Raw genomic sequence first — 20,086 nt, forward strand, 5'->3', positions numbered from 1 at the left:
AGTTCTCCATTTTTATTTTTAATAACTGCATTTACAAATATAAAGGTATAAACTCTTCAGAGTTAATAACTCCTCTCTTTTCCAGCTGCATGCTCTAGGGTATGAAATGCAATAGACCATTGAAAAATAGTCCCACCTACTAATTCAAATCTAAATAATGTAATTAAATATGAAACCCTAAGATTCTTAACCCTCACTGAGAGTTGCTTAATTTTTACAAAAATTGCATGTCTCTGGGTAATACTGATAAACTTTCAAAAAGAGGGTGGATTATAGAGTGTAAATAATTGTAAAATATTTATAGAGTATCATTACAGGTGAAGCACTGTGCAAAATAAAGAATATACAAATATTAATAACAAGACATTGCTGATGTCTCCAAGCAGCTCACACTGAGTGGAGGCAGTTTGCACATTAAAAACAAAGCAGAATAAAACAAAACAAAATAAATCTCATGCAGTCATGGGCAGACTCTGATAACGAGTGGAAAGAAACCATCACCAAACCCAGCCTAGAGCTGAAGAAGTAATGACTTCTAGATAAAAGATGTTGAGGATGGATTCACAAGGGAAATTATGTGACTTTTGAAGGCTGAGGGTGTTAAAGAGAAGCCTGGTATTCACAGGGACTGTTTGAATACAGGGATGAAGTTTATTCTTTTTTAAAGATTTTATTTATTTATTTGTCAGACAGAGAGAGGGCACAAGCAGGGGGAGCAGCAGGGAGAGGGAGAGGCAGGCTCCCTCCTGAGCAAGGAGCCCGTTGGGGGACTCCTTCTCAGGACCCTGGGATCATGACCTGAGCCAAAGGCAGAGGCTTAACTAACTGAGCCACCCAGGTGTCCCATGGCATGAAGTTTAAAAGTGAAGGCATTTATGAGGTGAAATAAAATAATAAAAAAATAAGTGATGGGTGTTCAGGAGTATTTGAGAGAAATGAGGGTCCAAAGTCAGTTTGGAATTAGATAATATGTCAGATTGATAGGTTTTGTTTTGTTTTAGTGTTGCTCTCTACCTTTTTAAAAGCATAAAATAATACATATAATCTATAATCACACACTTCTTTTGAATTATTTCCTTTGCTCAGTATTTTCTGCCTTGCTTAGATGTGGTGCAGGCAATAAGATTTTCTTCATAGGAGTGTATGTAAACTTTAACCAAATTACTACAAATATTCTTTTTATATTGAAATTACTTTTAAATTTCAGCTTTCCTAAAAAACTGTTGCAATTGAGATATTTGTGAATATAAGGAACTAGATAGATGGATAGATGAGACTGTGTAGAATAAGACAAAATATATTTTATATTTTTTTAATCTGGATTTTACACGAAAGGGCTGTAATTTGGTGAAATGACATAGAAAGCGCTTTTAGGGTTGTATAGATTAAGCATGGTCCCTGTGAGGAAAATAATGAAATAGAATAACAATGAACCTCCTGGACTAAAACATTGAGGAAATGCAAACTAAGCTGATTCTATCCAGGACACTGACAAATGGGACTAATTAAAGCATTACAATTTATAAGAGTAAATAAATAAACTATAATAAGAAACCAACAAAAATATTGTCCTTTTTTTAATTTATTATACCCTAGATATTTACCTAGCTTGCTCTTTCACACCTGTTCAAATACCATCTCTTAGAGAAGGTTTCCTGGACTATTCTATTTAAAATAGCAGAATATAGGTTTAGAATGGAATGGAGTTCTTTAAAAAGAGAAGGAAAAAAAAATCCAAACTTAGATAAATCAACAATATACGTATTTGAAATGTTCTTTGTACCGCTACCAGAAATACTGATACCAGAACTGAATAAATACATATATTTTGCTTAGATGATAATCATTAGGAAGATCAGATACTATCAGGGGCTCTAGAGTTAGATATATTAATCATCATTTGAGATAGGTTTCTATGCCAGAAAATTAATAGTGCAACTTTTTTGGGGAAGAGGAAATATAACCTAAAATAATTAATAGTGTTACAGAGCTCCATTTGGTTAGGTCAATTGATAATTTGTTCTTCCATATTTGCTTTCAGTTTGAATTAGGTGAGTCCGTTGGATTCACAGTTATTCTGAATTTAATGCATATTTTAAAGATATATTGATTGGTTAATTGAATCATTTGCAATTACTTTGTTATATATAGTGATATGGTAAAGGAATTTAAATAATCCTTCAAGACAATATTTTGCTTATATTAGCTAGTTATATCACAGCACCATTCTAGCAAATTTGAAAATGACTAAATAATTGCATATTACAGTGGGAGAAATCAAAGTGCATAGAGATTAATGGTTTACTGAAGACCACTGATAATGCCATGGATAGAAGTTGGAATAAAATAATGATTATTTGTCTTAGTTTTAGTATTTCTTGCAATAAAGTATATGTAATTTCTGTCAAAAGATCATTGTTGTTTTCTGCGTTAAGCCCTAGGGCAGATTCAAATATGTCCATGCAGATAATTATAATAAGAGAAAGGAAGCATTTTGATAAAATATTTTATTATTATTAATAATAATAATAATATAATCATGGTTATAAAAATAGCAACTTTATTAACTACAGGAACTTTATATACATGTCATAACCACAGTGCTCCCTTTTTGGGTAAGCATCCAGCTATACCACCCAATAGGCAACTTATCAATTTCCTATTTACACCAAGACAAACAGTCATAACATCCACAGTATTCCATTTTCAGTTTCCTAAAGACAGAAACTTTCTGTGCAAATGGAAATGAACCTACTTAAAATTACACTGTCAAGATTTTGGGGACCGGAAAATTTTAACTTTTTTTTTAATTAGTAAATTCTTAGTACAAAACTCAGTTGAACATTGGAAGGTAACTTTATTTTTTTTTTTTAAGATTTTTTTTTTTTTATTTATTCGACAGAGAGAGAGACAGCCAGCGAGAGAGGGAACACAAGCAGGGGGAGTGGGAGAGGAAGAAGCAGGCTCATAGCAGAAGAGCCTGATGTGGGGCTCGATCCCATAACGCCGGGATCACGCCCTGAGCTGAAGGCAGAGGCTTAACCGCTGTGCCACCCAGGCGCCCCGGAAGGTAACTTCTTTTTGAACTTTATTGCGAAAAGTATTTACACATAGACTATGTCTTTTTATTCAAGTTAACTTTATCGTTCAAATGAGTTTGTCTATAAATACAGGATATAATTAAAAGTTATATTTGGAAACAGTAAATCAATTTAAAGTTTTTTAGTATGAGAGTTTATTAAAATTCTTTACCTCATGATTTCTATATTGCAAAGCTAGTTTTTCTTTTAAAAAAGGGAGAAAATATTTAGAAACAACAACAAAATGACAACAATTTCTCACTTCTTGACAGTGCTTTTTTTTTCCCCCAAGAGAATGTTGTGGCTATAACATTCACTTTGTATAGTACCATTGGTACCAACAGGAAATATTCACAGGAATAAGTGAAATACAATTTTTGCTATCACATGCCATTATTCTTATTTTTCTTGCCTTCCAGTGTCTCAGGTTTCCCATAGTCTGAAACACTTAGATAGCAAGCAAGAGCCTGTTAATATTAGAGATTGACTCAATATAAATCATTTTACTGAGGACCTGCCCACAGCAAAAAGGTAAAACTCATTACATATTTTACAATAAAATTAAAGAAGTATACAAAAGGATTATCATCCCTTCTGCACGGCAGAGGCATTATGACAAATATTTGAATTTTACATTACTATTCCTGGCAGACATAAAAAAATGTCCACAATTACAACAGCACATAACCATTATTCAAACAACCCAAACAAAAATAACATTGAAAACTTCTAATTTAAAAGATCTTTTTGTCCATTACTCAAAATACAATGGATTTTGGATATGTTGGATTTTTCATTTTTGTCACTTACTAAGAAAAGAATGCCCAGGAAATAGTATCTTTTGCCAGAGAAAAATGACATGATTATTGATTGTCCCACCACCTAAGATCACATGGATCTTGTTCATCTTGCTTTCATTGTCAATTCTACTGATCTCCCCTATTACAAAGAGAACTTCCCAAAGCTAGACTGCTTAGTGCACCATGTCTGATGTTTTATTGGTGGTATGTTTTTACCCTTTAATAAAATGGAAAACATTGAGTTCAAAATATCTAAAAAGTTAGCTGCATCGTCTAGGTAATCCCTCGCTCTCTTTCCATGGAAATTTAGAGGGAAAGACAAGAAAAAGAAATATCTTAAAATGTGAGTATTTAGTTGTATTAGAATTTCATAAATGTTCTACAAATATCATTAATATGTGATTTAATCAAATTTTGCCAGTTCATCCAGAAAAAACTGAAAAATACTTAATTTTGGGACAATATGCCTTTGAAATTCCTAATGTTTTGATTAAAATGATATATCACATAAGGAAAGAAAAATACAATTAAAGAAGATGATGTGGACTGACAACTTTTCAGATCTCTCTTTGCTTTCACTGTTTCTTGATACCAGAACATATCTTATTACAATATGTTCAATTTGTATGGCACAATTTGGATAGATATTTTTGGATTTGTATAGGTATTTCTGGATTTGCTCTCTTGTACTCTGTGGACTAAGCTTTCAAGTAAATTTAAAAAGCATTTTACTCGAGATTGAACAGCGTCCTGTGAAGCTTTGAGTGCATTGTTTGGATCTCTGGCCTTAATTGATATCATTCAAGAGAAACAAATTAGAGAAATGGGGATACTGGATTGGAATCACACAAATAATTATTTTTAAATTTGTACAGGATGATTTTGTGAAAATTCACATCCTATCCTATTAGACCTTGTTGTCTCATTTCTTGACAAATACAGGATTTTTAGTTAATCATGCCAAATACAATAATAAATATGATGATTTGGTATTATGAAACAGAATACAAAATTTGAATGAATATTCCCCATAGCATTCAAAAGATTTATGTAAAATGAAATAATATAAAATGAAATTTTCATAAAATATTTCATTTTGGAGATTTAACGCCCCTTTAAAAAATAATTGAATTCAGAGGTTAGACAAGCTAGTTCCTTTCCTTTCCTTTCCTATTTTTTTTCCCTTTACTTGAGTAAAGTTTCATTAGGCTAAAAAACTTTCAGGTTAGAAAGGCATCCTGATTTTTTTTTCTTCAATATATACTTTAATTCATAGTTTGATGAAAGTCTATTTACAAATCTTTGGAGACATATGGAAATTTTCTTCTGAAATAATTTTTAAAAATTTAAAGAAGGTGAGCTACAAGCCAGTCACAGCAGCAAGTCTTAGAATTAACCTACTTAAATACTTTTTTAAGCTTCAATTAGACAATTACCTAAGAATAATAAAGAAAATACTTTAGGAAAGTAGATCTAAAAATATCTTGCATAAATAAGGGTCCCTAAATTTGAAGGAAAGAATAATACTAATACACATATTACCCTCTTCCCTTTAAGAATTAGAAACTACACAATGACTAGGATAATAAATATATTTAAACACTTAGATTAGGTGTTACTTAACTTTGTGGGTCATGACCACACCTTAAATGTCAGCCAGTAGAGGTCATCTGCAGATTATAGAGAGAGAATGAGCTGGTCAATTCTATCTTGCACCTTTCCTTAAAATTTCTACTGGTCTTTAGAAATTTCTGTTTTTCTCTTAAGGAAAAACTACAGGTACACGCTTTAGAATATTTAGAAGTTACATTAGATATACCATAATTTGAACTCTAGTGTATGCACATGTATACCCAGGTCTGCATAGATGGGCACATGATTTTGTAGAAAGTATGTGGACCAGTATTAGAGGATACACAATGAGGAGAAATGAATGACATATAATGTATGGCGTATGAAAGGTAATATAATTTAATATAGAGTTACAACTTAAGCACAAAGGTATAAATTGTCTTTGTGAGGTTAAAATAATGTTTAATGTATAGTTTATTCATAAACTAACCTGGAAAGCAGCGTAGAGAGATTAATTGAACTTTTCCATTAAATCTTTTATCATCCAGCAATTATACCTTTGCAGTTTTTAATCCATTCAAGTATCTTCAGGAGATATGTTACTACACTTGCATGTACCTTAGTTCACTTCAACATTTACAAAATAACACTGACAAACAAAACAACAGAAAACACCCATAAATATTAATGAGTATCTTAACAAACTTATCACTCAAGTAGTTGTCTTAGGATTGTTTTAAGTGACATTTTAAGTCCATGTTCTTGGAAATCTTCATGTAAAAGAGAATTGTGTTGATGGAAGCTTCGGACGTGGTTATATCAGCTATGACTGTGGTATCTTATACGTTAATATAATTTTGTGTATCCATTTTGCATAATATGCTACTCGGACAAAAATGCCAGGACGATTTGGTATGGCACATCCACGACCAGGAACAATGACACCAAGAACCATTCTCATTTTATGTTGTTCACAAACAAGTGGGCCACCATAATCTCCCTAGGAAGAAGACATGCAACAATAACAACAAAAAAGTGTTATTTTAGAAACAAAAAGTAATAATTCATTAATATTTCCTATATAGACTTAAATCTCAAATATACACATATACAAAAAAAGACAATAGATGTAACTGAGATATGAAGACATAAATAGATGTATTAGACCATTGGTCATCTTTCTATTGAATTACCCAAGTCACACTGAGAGAAGTACAAAAGTTCAAAGTGTTCTATCATGTGGAGTATTCATTTAACAATGACTTCTCAAGAATGCCCAAGCGGCTCTTGATTTTGGCTCAGGTTGTGATCTCAGGGTCATGGGATTGAGCCCCACGTTGGGCTCCACACTCAGCATGGAGTCTGCTTGTCCCTCTCTGTCTGCTCCTCCCCCTGCTTGCACACTCTCTCTCTCTCTCAAATAAATAAATAAATAAATAAAATATTTAAAACATTAAAAAAAAGAATGATTTGTCTTACACAAAATATTCACTCATCTTTTAAAATGGTTCTTGTTTTTGTTGAATGCAGATTAACACAAACAACTAATAGCTATTCAGAGGTAGACTTTATATTTACTTTTATTTTCTTCTAATGTTCAGAATATGTTCAATTTAGAAAATGTAAAAAATACAAGAACTTTTGTACTCCACCTGTAATCATACAGTTTTAATGACTAAATTGTATCACAATTTCCCTTATTTCTAAAGCTCTTTGTTTTCTTTCCTTCTATCATGTCCCCAGAAAGATTTTAGAAAATTAAATATAAATCATAATTGATAAAATAATTCTGTTTACTGTTTGGAAATTGTTTTTGGGCATAAAGAAAGAATATTCCTTCATTTACTATTGTACGTGTAGTTAATATAGTTATATTCATATATTTTTTATATCTCATACCCCCCTTTGTAGAAGGTAATATCTAATTTCATGGCATTTTTTATACAGTTATCCTGTTTTATCCTCAGACACAGATAGATGATAGATGAAAGATGAAAAGATTGATAGATTGATTTGTGTGTATATCTTTATAAACATTTATATATTAATGCATATTATTATATATAATTATTACAAATATTCTGCATCATTTTCATGCACCATGGAGCCTTCTAAGATTGTGATGACTGGCTTTTGGCATCCTTGTGTGAAGAAGAGTGATTGAGACTACCTTAATTTTCCCTCAACAGTGATGTGATGAGATAAAATGAAACTACTATAGAATTTAGTTCTGTAACAGGTGTAAAGAAGAGCACTTTCAGCATTGTATGATGGGGAAAATCAAAGTGGGGGTGAAGCGAGAGATAAAACACCAAGGGAAAATAGTTTATTCTAAGAGACAAACTATGCCACATAAGTTAATATATCTGATTTTTTTAAAATGCACCAGTGATTACTGTTACAAACTCTTCAAAGCAATTCACTTTGGGAGACTTTAACCAAATGTGATCCTATTGCTATTATATAAACATTTGGGAGGTTTTCTTCAAGTGTTTAGATTTCAGTGGCTTCAGGGATTATATTACCTTGTTTTAAATATAAGTGATATTAAAAAAAACATTCTGGAGGATATATGCATTTTTAAGAAGTGGTAGAATCAATTTAAAATTGTCAATATGGATAAAAATAACCAATATATGATAATGTAATAAATAAGTCAATGCCAAAGTTAGGAATCTAACAATGTACAGATGATAAATCAGATCACAGGCTATTCCTGATGAACAGTTGTCAAAGCATTTTTAGTACTGACAGTAGGCCTCTATAGGTGCATAGATTCTTAAATGATCTTGAAGATTGGGTTGAGCTCAAAACTTTGTGTTTAAAGGGTTCTTAGTGTAAGTAGGTAGCTAAGTAAGAAATAAGCAAATAAATAAATAAATAAATCTTTCTCCTAGCAGATTTTCAGTTCTAATAATGAACAAAGTAATACTGATTTACTGGGAAAGAATCAAATTTGAAAGTGGTTATAAACACATAATCTATTTCTAACTATATCATTTTAAAGCAGTTTTTAAAACTCTTTAACTTATGAAACATTTTTTTTCAGGAATAGTATCTCAGACCAATATATATAGCATATACATGAAAATACATATTTATGCTCTATATTTATATTCCTACATGTCAAAAGATATTTCACTATTTATTGAACTCATTCCATGCCTTACCTCACATAGTATTCCCCAACTCCAAAGCTCCGAGGCTTGGAGACTGTGTCTCTTATATTCAAAATACATCTAAACACTCCAGTCAAAAGACATAAGGTGACAGAATGGATAAAAAAGCAAGACCTAGGCATATGTTACCTAGAAGAGAATCATTTCAGACCTAAAGATATATGCAGATTGGAAGTAAAGGGATGGAAAAGCATTTATCATGCAAAAGGAAGTGAAAAAAGAAAGTGGGGGGGTGTAGCAAGACTTTTATCATACAAAATAGACTTTAAATCAAAGACTGTAACAAGAGATAAAGCAGGGCACTATATAATCATACAGGGAACAATCCAACGAGAAGACATAACAATTGTAAATATTTATGTGCCCAACATGGGAGCACCCTAATACATAAAGCAGCTAATAACAAACATAAAGGAAGTAATTGATAATAATGCAATAATAGTAGGAAAACTTTAAGACCCCACTTACATCAATGGATAAATCATCCAAACAGAAAATCAGCAAAGAAACAATGGCCTTGAATGATACGATGGGCCAGATCGATTTAACAGATATATTCAGAACATTCCATACTAAAGCAGCAGAATACATATTCTTTTAAATTGCAGTGTGACATTCTCTAGAATAGATCACATATAAGGCCACAAGACAAGTCTCAACAAATTCAAAAAGTTCAAAGTTGAACCATGCATCTTTTCCAACCACAATACTCTAAAACTAGAAATCAACCACAAGAAAAAAATCTAGAAAGACCACAAATATATTTAGGTTAAATAACATGCTACTAAACAATGAATGGGTCAACCGAGAAATCAAAGAGAAAATCAAAAAATACATGGAGACAAATAAACATGAAAATGCGATGGTCTAAAATCTTTGGGATGCAGCAAAAGCTGTTTTAAATGGAGATTTATAGCAATACAGGCCTACCTCACAAAGCAAGAAAAATCTCAAATGAACAACCTAACCTTACACCTAAAGGAGCTATAAAAAGAATAAACAAAACCCAAACCCAGCAAAAGGAAGGAAATAATAAAGATTAGAGCAAAAATAAACAAAATAGAAACTAAAAAGAACACATACACACACACACACAAACCCAATAGAACAGATCAACGAAACTAGAAGCTGGCTCTTTGAAAAGATGAACAAAATTAATAAACCTTTAGCCAGACTCATAATAGAGAGAGAGAGAGATAAAGACAAAAAGAGGTCTCAAAATCAGAAATGAAGAGGAGAAATAACATCTGACACTACAGAAATGCAAACAATTATAAGAGAATATCATGAAAAATTATATGCCAACAAATTGGACAACCTAGAAGAAATGGATAAATTCCTAGAAATGTATAACTTCCCAAAACCCCCAATCAGGAAGAAATAGAAAATTTGAAAACAGACCAATTACTACCAATGAAACTAAATCAGTAATAAAAGAAAACCCCAACAAACAAAAGTCCAGGACCAGAAGGATTCACAGATGAATTCTACCAAATATTTAAAAAAGAATTAATACTTATTCTCAAACAATTCCAACAAATAAAAGAGTAAGAAAAGCTTTCAAATTCACTCTTTGAAGTCAGCATTACCTTGATACCAAACCAGATAAAGATGCCACAGAAAAAGAGAACTACGGGCCAAGATCTCTGATGAACACAGATGCAGAAATTTTCAACAAATTATTAGCAAACCAAATCCAACAATACATTTAAAAATCATTCACCATGACCAAGTGAGATTTATTCCTGGGATAAAGGGTGGTTCAATATTTGCAGATCAATCAACATGATGAATCTATGAACAAAAGAATGGATAAAAGCCATATGATTATTTCAATAGATACAGAAAAAGCATTTGACAAACTACAACATCCATTCATGATAAAAGCCCTCAACAAAGTACGTTTAAAGGTGACATACCTCAACGCAAAAAAGGCCATCTATGAAAAACCCACAGCTAATAGCATCCAAAAGGGGGAAAAGCTGAGAGCTTTTCCTATATTGTCAGGAACAAGACAGGGATGTCCACTCTCACCACTGTTATTTAATATAGTACTGGAAGTCCTAGCTACAGCAATTAGACACCAAAAAGAAAACAAAGGCATCCAAATCAGCAAAGAAGTCACTTTCGCTATTTGCAGATAACGTGATATTCTAAATAGAAAACCCTAAAGACTCCACCAAAAAGCTACTAGAACTGATAAATGAATTCAGTGAAGTCACAGGATACAAAATCAATGTATAGAAATCTACTGCATTTCCATATACAAATAATGATTAACAGAAAGAGAAATTAAGAAAACAATCCCATTTACAATTGCACCAAAATTAATAAAATGCCTAGGAATAAACTTAACCAAGGTAGTGAAAGGCCTGTGTTCTGAAAACTATAAAACAGTGATGAAAGAAATTAAAGATGACACAAAGAAATGGAAAGATAGTCTACGTTCATGGATGGAAAGAACAAATATTGTTAAAATGTCCATGCTACACAGAGCAATCTACAGATTTAATGCAATCCCTATCAAAATACCAACAGCATTTTTCACAGAACTAGAAAAAACAACCCTAAAATTTGTATGGAACCACAAAACATCCTGAATAGCCAAAGCAATTGAAAAAGAACAAAACTGGAGGTATCACAATCCTAGATTTTAAGATATACTACAAAGCTGTCATAATCAATACTATATGGTACTGGCAAAAATAGGCACATAGATCAATGGAACAGAATAGAAAATCCAGAAATAAACCCACAATTATATAGTCAATTAATCTTCAACAAAGGAGGAAAGAAGATGCAACGGGGAAATGACAGTATCTTCAACAAATGGTGTTGGGAAAACTGGATAGTTACATGCAAATGAAACTAGTCCACTTTCTTAAAGCATACACAAAAATAAATTCAATATGGATTAAGGACATAAATGGGAGACTTGAAACCATAAAAATCATAGAAGAGAGCACAGGCAGTAATTTCTCTGAAATAAGCAATAGCAATATTTTTTCTAGATACGTCTCTTGAGGTAAGGGGAACAAAAGCAAAAATAATTTACTGGGACTACATCAAACATCAAAATAAAAAGCTTCTGCACAGTGAAGGAAACAGTCAACAAACTAAAAGGCTATCTAATGAATGGGAGAAGATATTTGCAAATGATATATCTGATGAAGGGTTAACATCCAAAATATATAAAGCTTATTTAAATCAATACTGAAAAAATGAATAATCCAATTGAAAAATGGTCAGAACCCATGAACAAACATTTCTTCAAAAATACACAAATGGCCAACAGACACATGAAAAGATCCTCAACATCACTCATCATCAGGGAAATGCAAATCAAAACCACAATGAGATATCTCATAGCTGTTAGAATGACTAAAATCAAAAACACTATAAACAGCAAGTATTGCCAGGATGTGGGAAAACAAGGAACTCTCTTGCACTATTGGTGGGAATGCAAACTGGTACAACTACTATGGAAGACAGTATGGAGGTTTCCTCAAAAAATTAAAAATAGAACTACTGTATGATCCAGTAATTCCACTACTGGGTATTCACCCAAGAAATATAAGAACACTAATTTAAAAAGATATGTGTGCCCCTATGTTTATTGGAGCATTACTTACATAGGCAAATTATGGAAGCAACTCAGGTGTCCATCAATAGATGAATAGATAAAGAAGATCTGATACATAGATACACAAACACACACACACACACACACACACACACACACACACACACGAGTATCACTCAGCCATAAAAAAGAATGGAATCTTGCCATTTGCAGCAACATGGATGAATCTAGAGAGTATAATGCTAAGTGAAATAAGTCAGTCAGAGAAAGACAAATACCATATGATTTCACTCTTTTTTGGAATTTAGGAAACAAAACAAAGAAAAAAAGACAAAAAAACAGAATCTTAACAATAGAGAACATACTGATGGTTACCAGAAGGGAGGTGCGTGGGAGGATGGGTGAAATAGGTGAAAGGGATTAAGAGTACATGATGAACACTGAGTAATGTATAGAATTTTTGAATCACTTTATTGTGTAGTATAAACCAACATAACACTTTATATTAACCACATTGAAATTAAAATTTTTAATAAAAATGTAAAAAAAAGTTCTCAACTCAGAAATAATTTTAAAAGCACAAAGTGTGAATAAAAATAAATAGATAAAATTGAAAAAGTAAAAAAAAATACATGTAAAATAATGGTTTAACAGCTTGTCTATGTAAAATAGGGATTGGAATACTGCCAAGTTGAAAGAACAGTTGCCTAACACATGAAAATGTTCAAGCTCTTAAAGTCACCAACTTTGACCTTCTGGTTTTTTAAAATAGAATTTGTTTAAACCACACACACACACACACACACACACACAAGAGCATACACACACACACAAGCATACACACACACACACTGGCTTAACCAAAAACACATTTAAAAGTTTAAAACCAGGGATAGAGTTCATTTAGGGAGAATTTGGGAAGATCAGATAACTTTAGAAAACATTAGAAAAATGCAAGCTATTATATCAAACTGCATATTGGATACTTTTAATTTGACCAGCTTTCCATTAGAGTTCTGGCTGTATTAATTTATTGCTTTTTAGAGACAAATATCATTGTAGCTTGCTGATAATGAAACATGGATTTTCTTACTGTTTAGTTAAAATAAGTGTACAAGGATAATGAAGGGGGTTATCTTTCCCAATTTCTCTCTTAGAACAAGTTGATAGACAATAATTTTTATTTGAGAAAAATGGACCAAACACAAAAAAGAAACAAAAAAGAAACGTAAGAAACTATGATATTTATTATATACTTCTTATTTTTTAAAAATGCTCTTTTTACCTCACATGGTCCTGATACAATATTTTCAGCTCCAGCACATATTTCAGACTCATTCAGAGTCACCTTCCCTTGATGGTATTGGCTGCATTTCTCATTTCCCATAATATAGAGATGTGCTACTCGTAATAGACCATCAGAGTTGATGGCTAGAATGGGGTAAAAAATGTACAGTTAATGAGCACAGGGTAAGCTGAGAAAAATAAGAAACAAATAGAATTATTTTAGATAAAATAAGTATGATATTGCCTTTTTATTTTAAAAATAGCTTACATCCAGTATAACCCCAGCCATAAACACTGCAAGTGGTTTTTTCAGGAATGGTGCATCCATAATTAGGTAAATCAATTGTACTAACAAAATCATCCAGGACAGCGGGCCTGAAAATAGAAAATACAATAGTAAATACCCTTGATTGAATTCAACACAAAATTAACAAATTAAAATTTAGTGTTAATTTTTAATATAAGATTAAGAGAGAATAAACAGTCTTGTTTCTTAAGAAAAGGGAATGTCTTATATATGATGTATGTAGTAGAGGTAGGAGTAGGTAGCAGAGAAATGAGTCACCTCCTTGCTAATATTACTTGCTAAATGGTCATTGCCTTTTTTAAAATTCATTATTTTACGTATTAAAGTTATCAAATGATTATTCACTAAATTTTGGTTTTAAAGCAGGCTGATCAAACTGTTGGTCAAACTTCATTTATTAAGTTTTAAAAATTTTGAAGATGACTCTTTTTTTGTTTCTATAAACACACACACACACATGCACACACGACATGTGACATATGCTTTTATAATAAATTTACATAAAAGAGAGAGAATAGCCACATAGCTGAAGAAAAAGCTTCACTAACTCCATTGCAAGTTAAAAATGCAAAACATTCTCAAGCAACTAACCTAGCAAGCTTCAGTAATACCAGATCTGATCCTTCAGGTCCATATACCAGCTGGGAAACATTTAGAACTTGTTTGCGTTTCTCATCTCCTTTTCCGTGGACATCATGAATCCCAAGCCAAGCTTCATAATCTTTCAAGTCTTTGTTTCTAAGTAAGAAATTAAAATGTAAAATACAATTTTAAATTGGATGATATTGTTCACACGTATTATTATTTTAGCTTAGAAGGGCAGATAAATAACCTAAATTTAAAATTTGAATCAAAGTATAATAAAGAACAAGACATTTGTTACGAGAGATTCTGAATGCTACAAGTACACATAAGCAAAAAGAACCTTGAAACTGCTCAAATTCTAAACAGCTATTTAAGAAAAAAAAAAAACCCTTTTGATTATGCTTAAGAGTAAATCACATGTGAAAAATCTCAGGTAAAGCACATTACATGAATTATAAGTTTCTGCAGATTTTTCTTCCTAGCTTTGTATATGTTTGGTTTGTTTATCACCAAGGACTGAAAATTTATACTAACAAAATCAGTGACCTTGATGAGAATCAGGAAGTAAGCTTACAAATGCTGCCTCCTTAACTTTCCTTAGACTAATTCTCATTAAAAATTATTCCCAAGATGATTCTGAAGCTGGATTTACATAAGAAAGGAGAAGCGAGAATTGAGAGAATTTGCTGATAATTCAGAAAAGGATTTCTATCTAGACATGTAGCATGCAAAGAAGAGGTTGAGGAAAAATCATTTACATAATTCTAGCAAAATTTCCCCCCAAATGAGAGTAATGCCAATTGTGGAAAGAAGTGAACAGAAGTAGTATCCAACGGTAAATATCAATTAAGTCAAAGTAAGCTTTGTGACTAAATCTAAAGAAAGAAATTAATTTGTTCATCCCTCGTTGGTGACTCAGTTAAATGAATACAAATTCTAAGCCTAAAAGCTAAATGGAAGCCCTACATATTTTTAAGTGCTTAAAACAAATATTGGTTTCAGAAACACTTACCGAGAAGGGAAACATTGTCTTGCGGTAAGAATCCAACTTTCCTTTATCAATGATCCTCCACAGATATGTTTATTTCTATGAGAAAGAGGAAAGAGAAACAAGTAACATCTGCATGGAAAGGGTGCCTGCCAATTAATGCAAAACCTATGGCTCCATTTGTTAAAAAATAAATGCATTTGAGAGGAAAATGTAGAAATTAACTCAACTAGAATAAAATGAGTAATCATTTGACTGCAAAGATGATATTTGATGACTGTAGCATTAGCATTTTTTCATAATATGATTACAATTTTAGGAAATCAACTTTATTTTTGTATAAGGAGCCCTGTCACTACACACCAACATCCATTGCCAAGACACATGTTCACGTGTATGTGTCTCTACCCTTGAAAAAGCAAATATATCATACAAAGATAGAATATTTAGAATAAACAAAAAAAAACACAAAAGAACTACAAAAATAATGTAGACCTCTTTTAAATTCAGTGTCTGAGTATAAAAATGCAAATTTGAGTTTTTACCTAAACCATGAAAACTATCTGGTGGTAGCAATATATATTTGTACACTATTTCTTTCTTTCATTCCATTACTTATTTTTGATACATTAACTTAGAACATCACTGAGTTTGAATAAATTTGTTCAGCTTAAAACAAGCAATATAATATTTCACTTATAATATTAAAACAATTTTATAAGACATATCATCTAGGAAATCATAAAATACTTGTCGAGAATAAAAAACACTAGTACATTTATTTGATGATATCCTAAATCTGTAGATGCATTGTTTTTTGGCGGAGAAATGAAAAAAGGAAAACTTTTCACAATTTACATTTCCAAAGATTACAGATGTTCAGTGCTTCAGAGGGTAATAGAAGAAGATTCCCAGACTAAGACCACAATTATTTATGGCCTGTACCATAGAGGAGGATGAGAGTATATATCGAGTTTTAATTTCTGTTCCTCTCAGTATGTGTTTTGGAAGAATAACTAAACAGCTGTTTTTACTGAGGACTTGGATTTAAAAGAAAAATATATTTATCTAAAAGTTTCATCTAATCTGATGAAAAAGAGTTTCACCTGCTCCTCTAAGGATGGAGACTTCCAAAGGAGTATTCTTATACATTCTCCCATGGGTAATAATAAACTTAGAAGTATATGCCCCTTTTTTTTCCTGGAGTTATGAGATTTACAAAGAATCACTAATTCATTCAGATATGTGGATTCATGGAACATTTTCTTTCAGAAAGAAAATGAAATACTCTTCTTCCAAAATTGGCAGCCTTCATTAAATCTTTGTATTTCATAATTGGCTGTAATATTCTGTGAGTTTCACAATTCTGTTTCAATTTACACACCTAGGACAGCTACACTATAATTTTCGACACAAATATTTGTAAAATTTAATGGGTTACTCCTTGCAAGAAGGATATATTAAAAGAACTTTAGGACATCTTCTACCTGGTGTCTAAAGTCTTATGTATATTTATATCAAAAGATATAAACTCCATGCTTGCTAAGAATTGGTTTATTCAGAAAAAGAACTTCGGTTTCAAGTTGTCTTTATTCTATTTTAATGTCACTGTGATTTAATTGTAGCAAAAGATGTACTTTCTTCCTCTACTCTAGGAAGTTAGAGGTAAAGGAACCAAAGGGGTCTCCAAAAAGAGGAGATATTCAAGTTGGTATTTGAAGAATGAGAAGGATTTCCCAGGCACAAACTATGGAGGAAGAAAGCTACAACATTTAGTGGGAAAAACAGCTTAAAGGCTTGAAGGGAGAAATATAGGGTGTCTCGAAAACAAGGGAAAATGTGGTGAGAATTCAGGTGCATTTTGGGGTAGGTGGTATGATAAGGTTCCAAAAGAGACAGACACAAGGACACTTTAACATATTGATTACCATATGGCATAAGATATGTAGTATTTAGGAAGTTGTATGATCAGATTTTAAGTTAACTCTATCTTCAATATTTAATTCTTCAACATAATTACTAATCTTATTTTTGTATGAGTATATTATGCAAAGTGATTTTACTGAGAACATCTTTGATTCTTTTTTTTAAAGATTTTATTTATTTATTTATTTGACAGAGATAGAGACAGCCAACGAGAGAGGGAACACAAGCAGGCGGAATGGGAGAGGAAGAAGCAGGCTCATAGCGGAGGAGCCTGATGTGGTGCTCCATCCCATAACGCCAGGATCACACCCTGAGCCAATGGCAGACGCTCAACTGCTGTGCCACCCAGGCACATCTTTGGTTCTTAAAAGCATTGAGAAATAGACATGTCAAGAATTTTTTTTATCCATCGTGAATAGCGTAATAGCAAAGCTATTCAACTATCAATATAGTTTATCTTTCTTTTAAATGATAAAATATTCTAAAACTTAAAATTATTGTTATTTTCATTAGAATTACAATAAAAAATTAGAAATTAAAAGCAAATGTACAGTTTCTGATATGACTATGCATAGGCATGTTAGAAAATAAAGTCATAATATCCTAGATTAGGAAAATAATCACATGTGTATAACAACTACTACAGTGATATTAAGGTATAAGTAGTTTCTCTGTCTAGTTGTGTTTTCTTAATCACTCTGAAGTGTCACTAGTAATCAGAGACAGTGCCAACACATATGGGACCTCTGTGAACATTTAAAAAGTCACCATCTCTGAAGGCACAAATTGTAAAATCCAGGGCTGTTTGGCAAGCAGGGTACGGTCAGTCTCCTCTTGTGTCCCGCTCAAATGGGTGCCTGTGTGGATGGCACAACCATCCTGTTGGGAATATGAATTTTGCAAATAATTCAAATACATACGATTTGTGTCTATTAATTACCTGTATTTCAAACTAACCATCCATCCTACGTTAGTTCGCGTTGGAATTCCATTTACAACTCTTAATTGTTTCGTTTTGGCACAAGATATTACAGGATCTAAAAAGTAGACCAAAGATAAACAACGTTTTGACAAAACATTTTGAAATAATCAATGCCTCTCAGTTTTCTTAAAAGCAATGGTAATTAAAGAAATGTAACTACTGTAATTTTGTCAGAAGAACATTTGGGGGGAAGAAGGTAAGTATTAGGACTGGAGTGTGAAATGTTTGCTATACTCATCTGAGTAGACAAGTAACATAGAAAAATGAATCAACTCAAGGTATTTCCATAGTGAAAATGATTTTCTCACCAAGCACTAAGTACAGGCTCTTCAGGTCTAACACTAATTGTATTTCCTTCACAAATCTCAATATAAAATGAAGCAATGTTATTTATAGCAGTTATTTCTAACTGTCAATGGAAATCAATAGCCTCAATTAAAAACTATATTCTTTTATTACTTCTGAATTTTTATAAGAATGTAGAGCCATTTTCAAACAGGTTATCAACATTGTATTTATTGAGATCGTGTCCAGATGACATAACTGTTATGTCCAAATCATTATATCCAAATGACACAATATCAAATTCTTTGGAGTCAACTTTTCCTGACCCTTCTCCAAATTCCTTGCCTTATCTTTTCTACTCCTGTGCATTGTCGAAAATTTCCATTTGCTTCTTCAGCCTGGGACACAGCAGGCGGTCTCTCAAGTCAAAACACTTGAGTATCTTCCTTCAGCCCAAGAAGTGTGTGAAAATCAAAAAACAAGCAGCTCCAAAAAGATTTTCTTAAACTGAGGATTCACTGAACCTCCCAGTTGGTATCACCTTTTACCTAGTGGACCATTTAAAGAGCCTTAAAGATAAAGCAGGATAGACATACTGCATAACTTTCCGACCTTCTGATTTTATTCTTTCTAACTTTAGCATCCTGACTTAATATAAAGGATAGTAAATATCCATTACATACATTTTGTCCAAAATACAAAAGAAGTTAAATGCTCTTTTCAAAGTTAAATATAACATCTTATATTTTCTGAGAATTGAATTTTGATATTCAGTATGTAGTTGCCTTTGTAAACTCTTTTACACATGCACATAGAAAAAAATTAATAAAAACAAATAAATTAACTTATTTTTATGATGGAAGTTAATATAGTGATATTTTTCCATGAAGAAAATGATGACATCATTTCTGACATGTAGAGAGTCCAATAAACTATATATTTAAAAGATTACTTACGGTCTAAATTGACTATTGTAGGTGTGGTATCACCTTCACCTGTAAAAATAAATATATACACATATACACAATTCATACATACATATTTCTGTTATATAGAACCAAAGTTATATATTGAAATGCAAATGTCCATGAATTGGATAACTCCCTAAAATTTGTGACATTTTATTTGAAGATAAAATGCAATAGTATGCTTTTAGTAATACAAATCACTCTTACTAGGCTGTAATGAAGGTACATGCCTACTGGTATTGGATAATGTGAGGAAAACCCTATTTTATGACTGTGGAGGCTCCCAGGTGTGTGCTTTGATGAGTGTGTTGGCAGCTTGGGCTGAACTGCTGACCTCAAGGAGCCGTATCATTTTACCAAAATGCCTGACATGGCAATGAACAATCCACTGAATAGCATTAATGCTTATTATAGTTTGCTCAGATCATTCATACAGATAATTTGGGCACTTAGTATTTTCTCTGAAAATCATTTTTATTTTTTAATATGGGTTAAGGATAACTGAAACATCACATATTTCAGAAAACTCTTCAAGAATTCTAGA

The 20,086-nt window shown here is 32.0% G+C and overlaps 1 protein-coding gene across 9 annotated transcripts in view; it reads right to left on the reverse strand.

Moving 5' to 3' along the window:
* Positions 1-2,543: 2,543 nt before the first annotated feature.
* Positions 2,544-20,086, reverse strand: part of HGF (hepatocyte growth factor) — a 94,982-nt gene continuing 77,439 nt past the window's right edge. For 8 of the 9 annotated variants that reach the window (XM_034667101.1, XM_034667111.1, XM_034667086.1 and 5 more), the window contains 7 exons: positions 19,531-19,569; positions 18,248-18,344; positions 15,406-15,480; positions 14,400-14,546; positions 13,770-13,876; positions 13,500-13,645; positions 2,544-6,452 (listed from right to left, as the gene is read on the reverse strand). In XM_034667101.1, the coding sequence (XP_034522992.1) occupies positions 6,276-6,452; positions 13,500-13,645; positions 13,770-13,876; positions 14,400-14,546; positions 15,406-15,480; positions 18,248-18,344; positions 19,531-19,569 (788 nt within the window). In that variant the 3' untranslated portion in view covers positions 2,544-6,275. Of the gene's footprint in view, positions 6,453-10,354; positions 10,426-13,499; positions 13,646-13,769; positions 13,877-14,399; positions 14,547-15,405; positions 15,481-18,247; positions 18,345-19,530; positions 19,570-20,086 lie in introns of all 9 variants that reach the window. The other variant, XR_004627351.1, reaches the window with a different exon arrangement.

This window comes from Ailuropoda melanoleuca, chromosome 1, assembly GCF_002007445.2.
Source record: "Ailuropoda melanoleuca isolate Jingjing chromosome 1, ASM200744v2, whole genome shotgun sequence".
Classification (NCBI taxonomy): domain Eukaryota; kingdom Metazoa; phylum Chordata; class Mammalia; order Carnivora; family Ursidae; genus Ailuropoda; species Ailuropoda melanoleuca.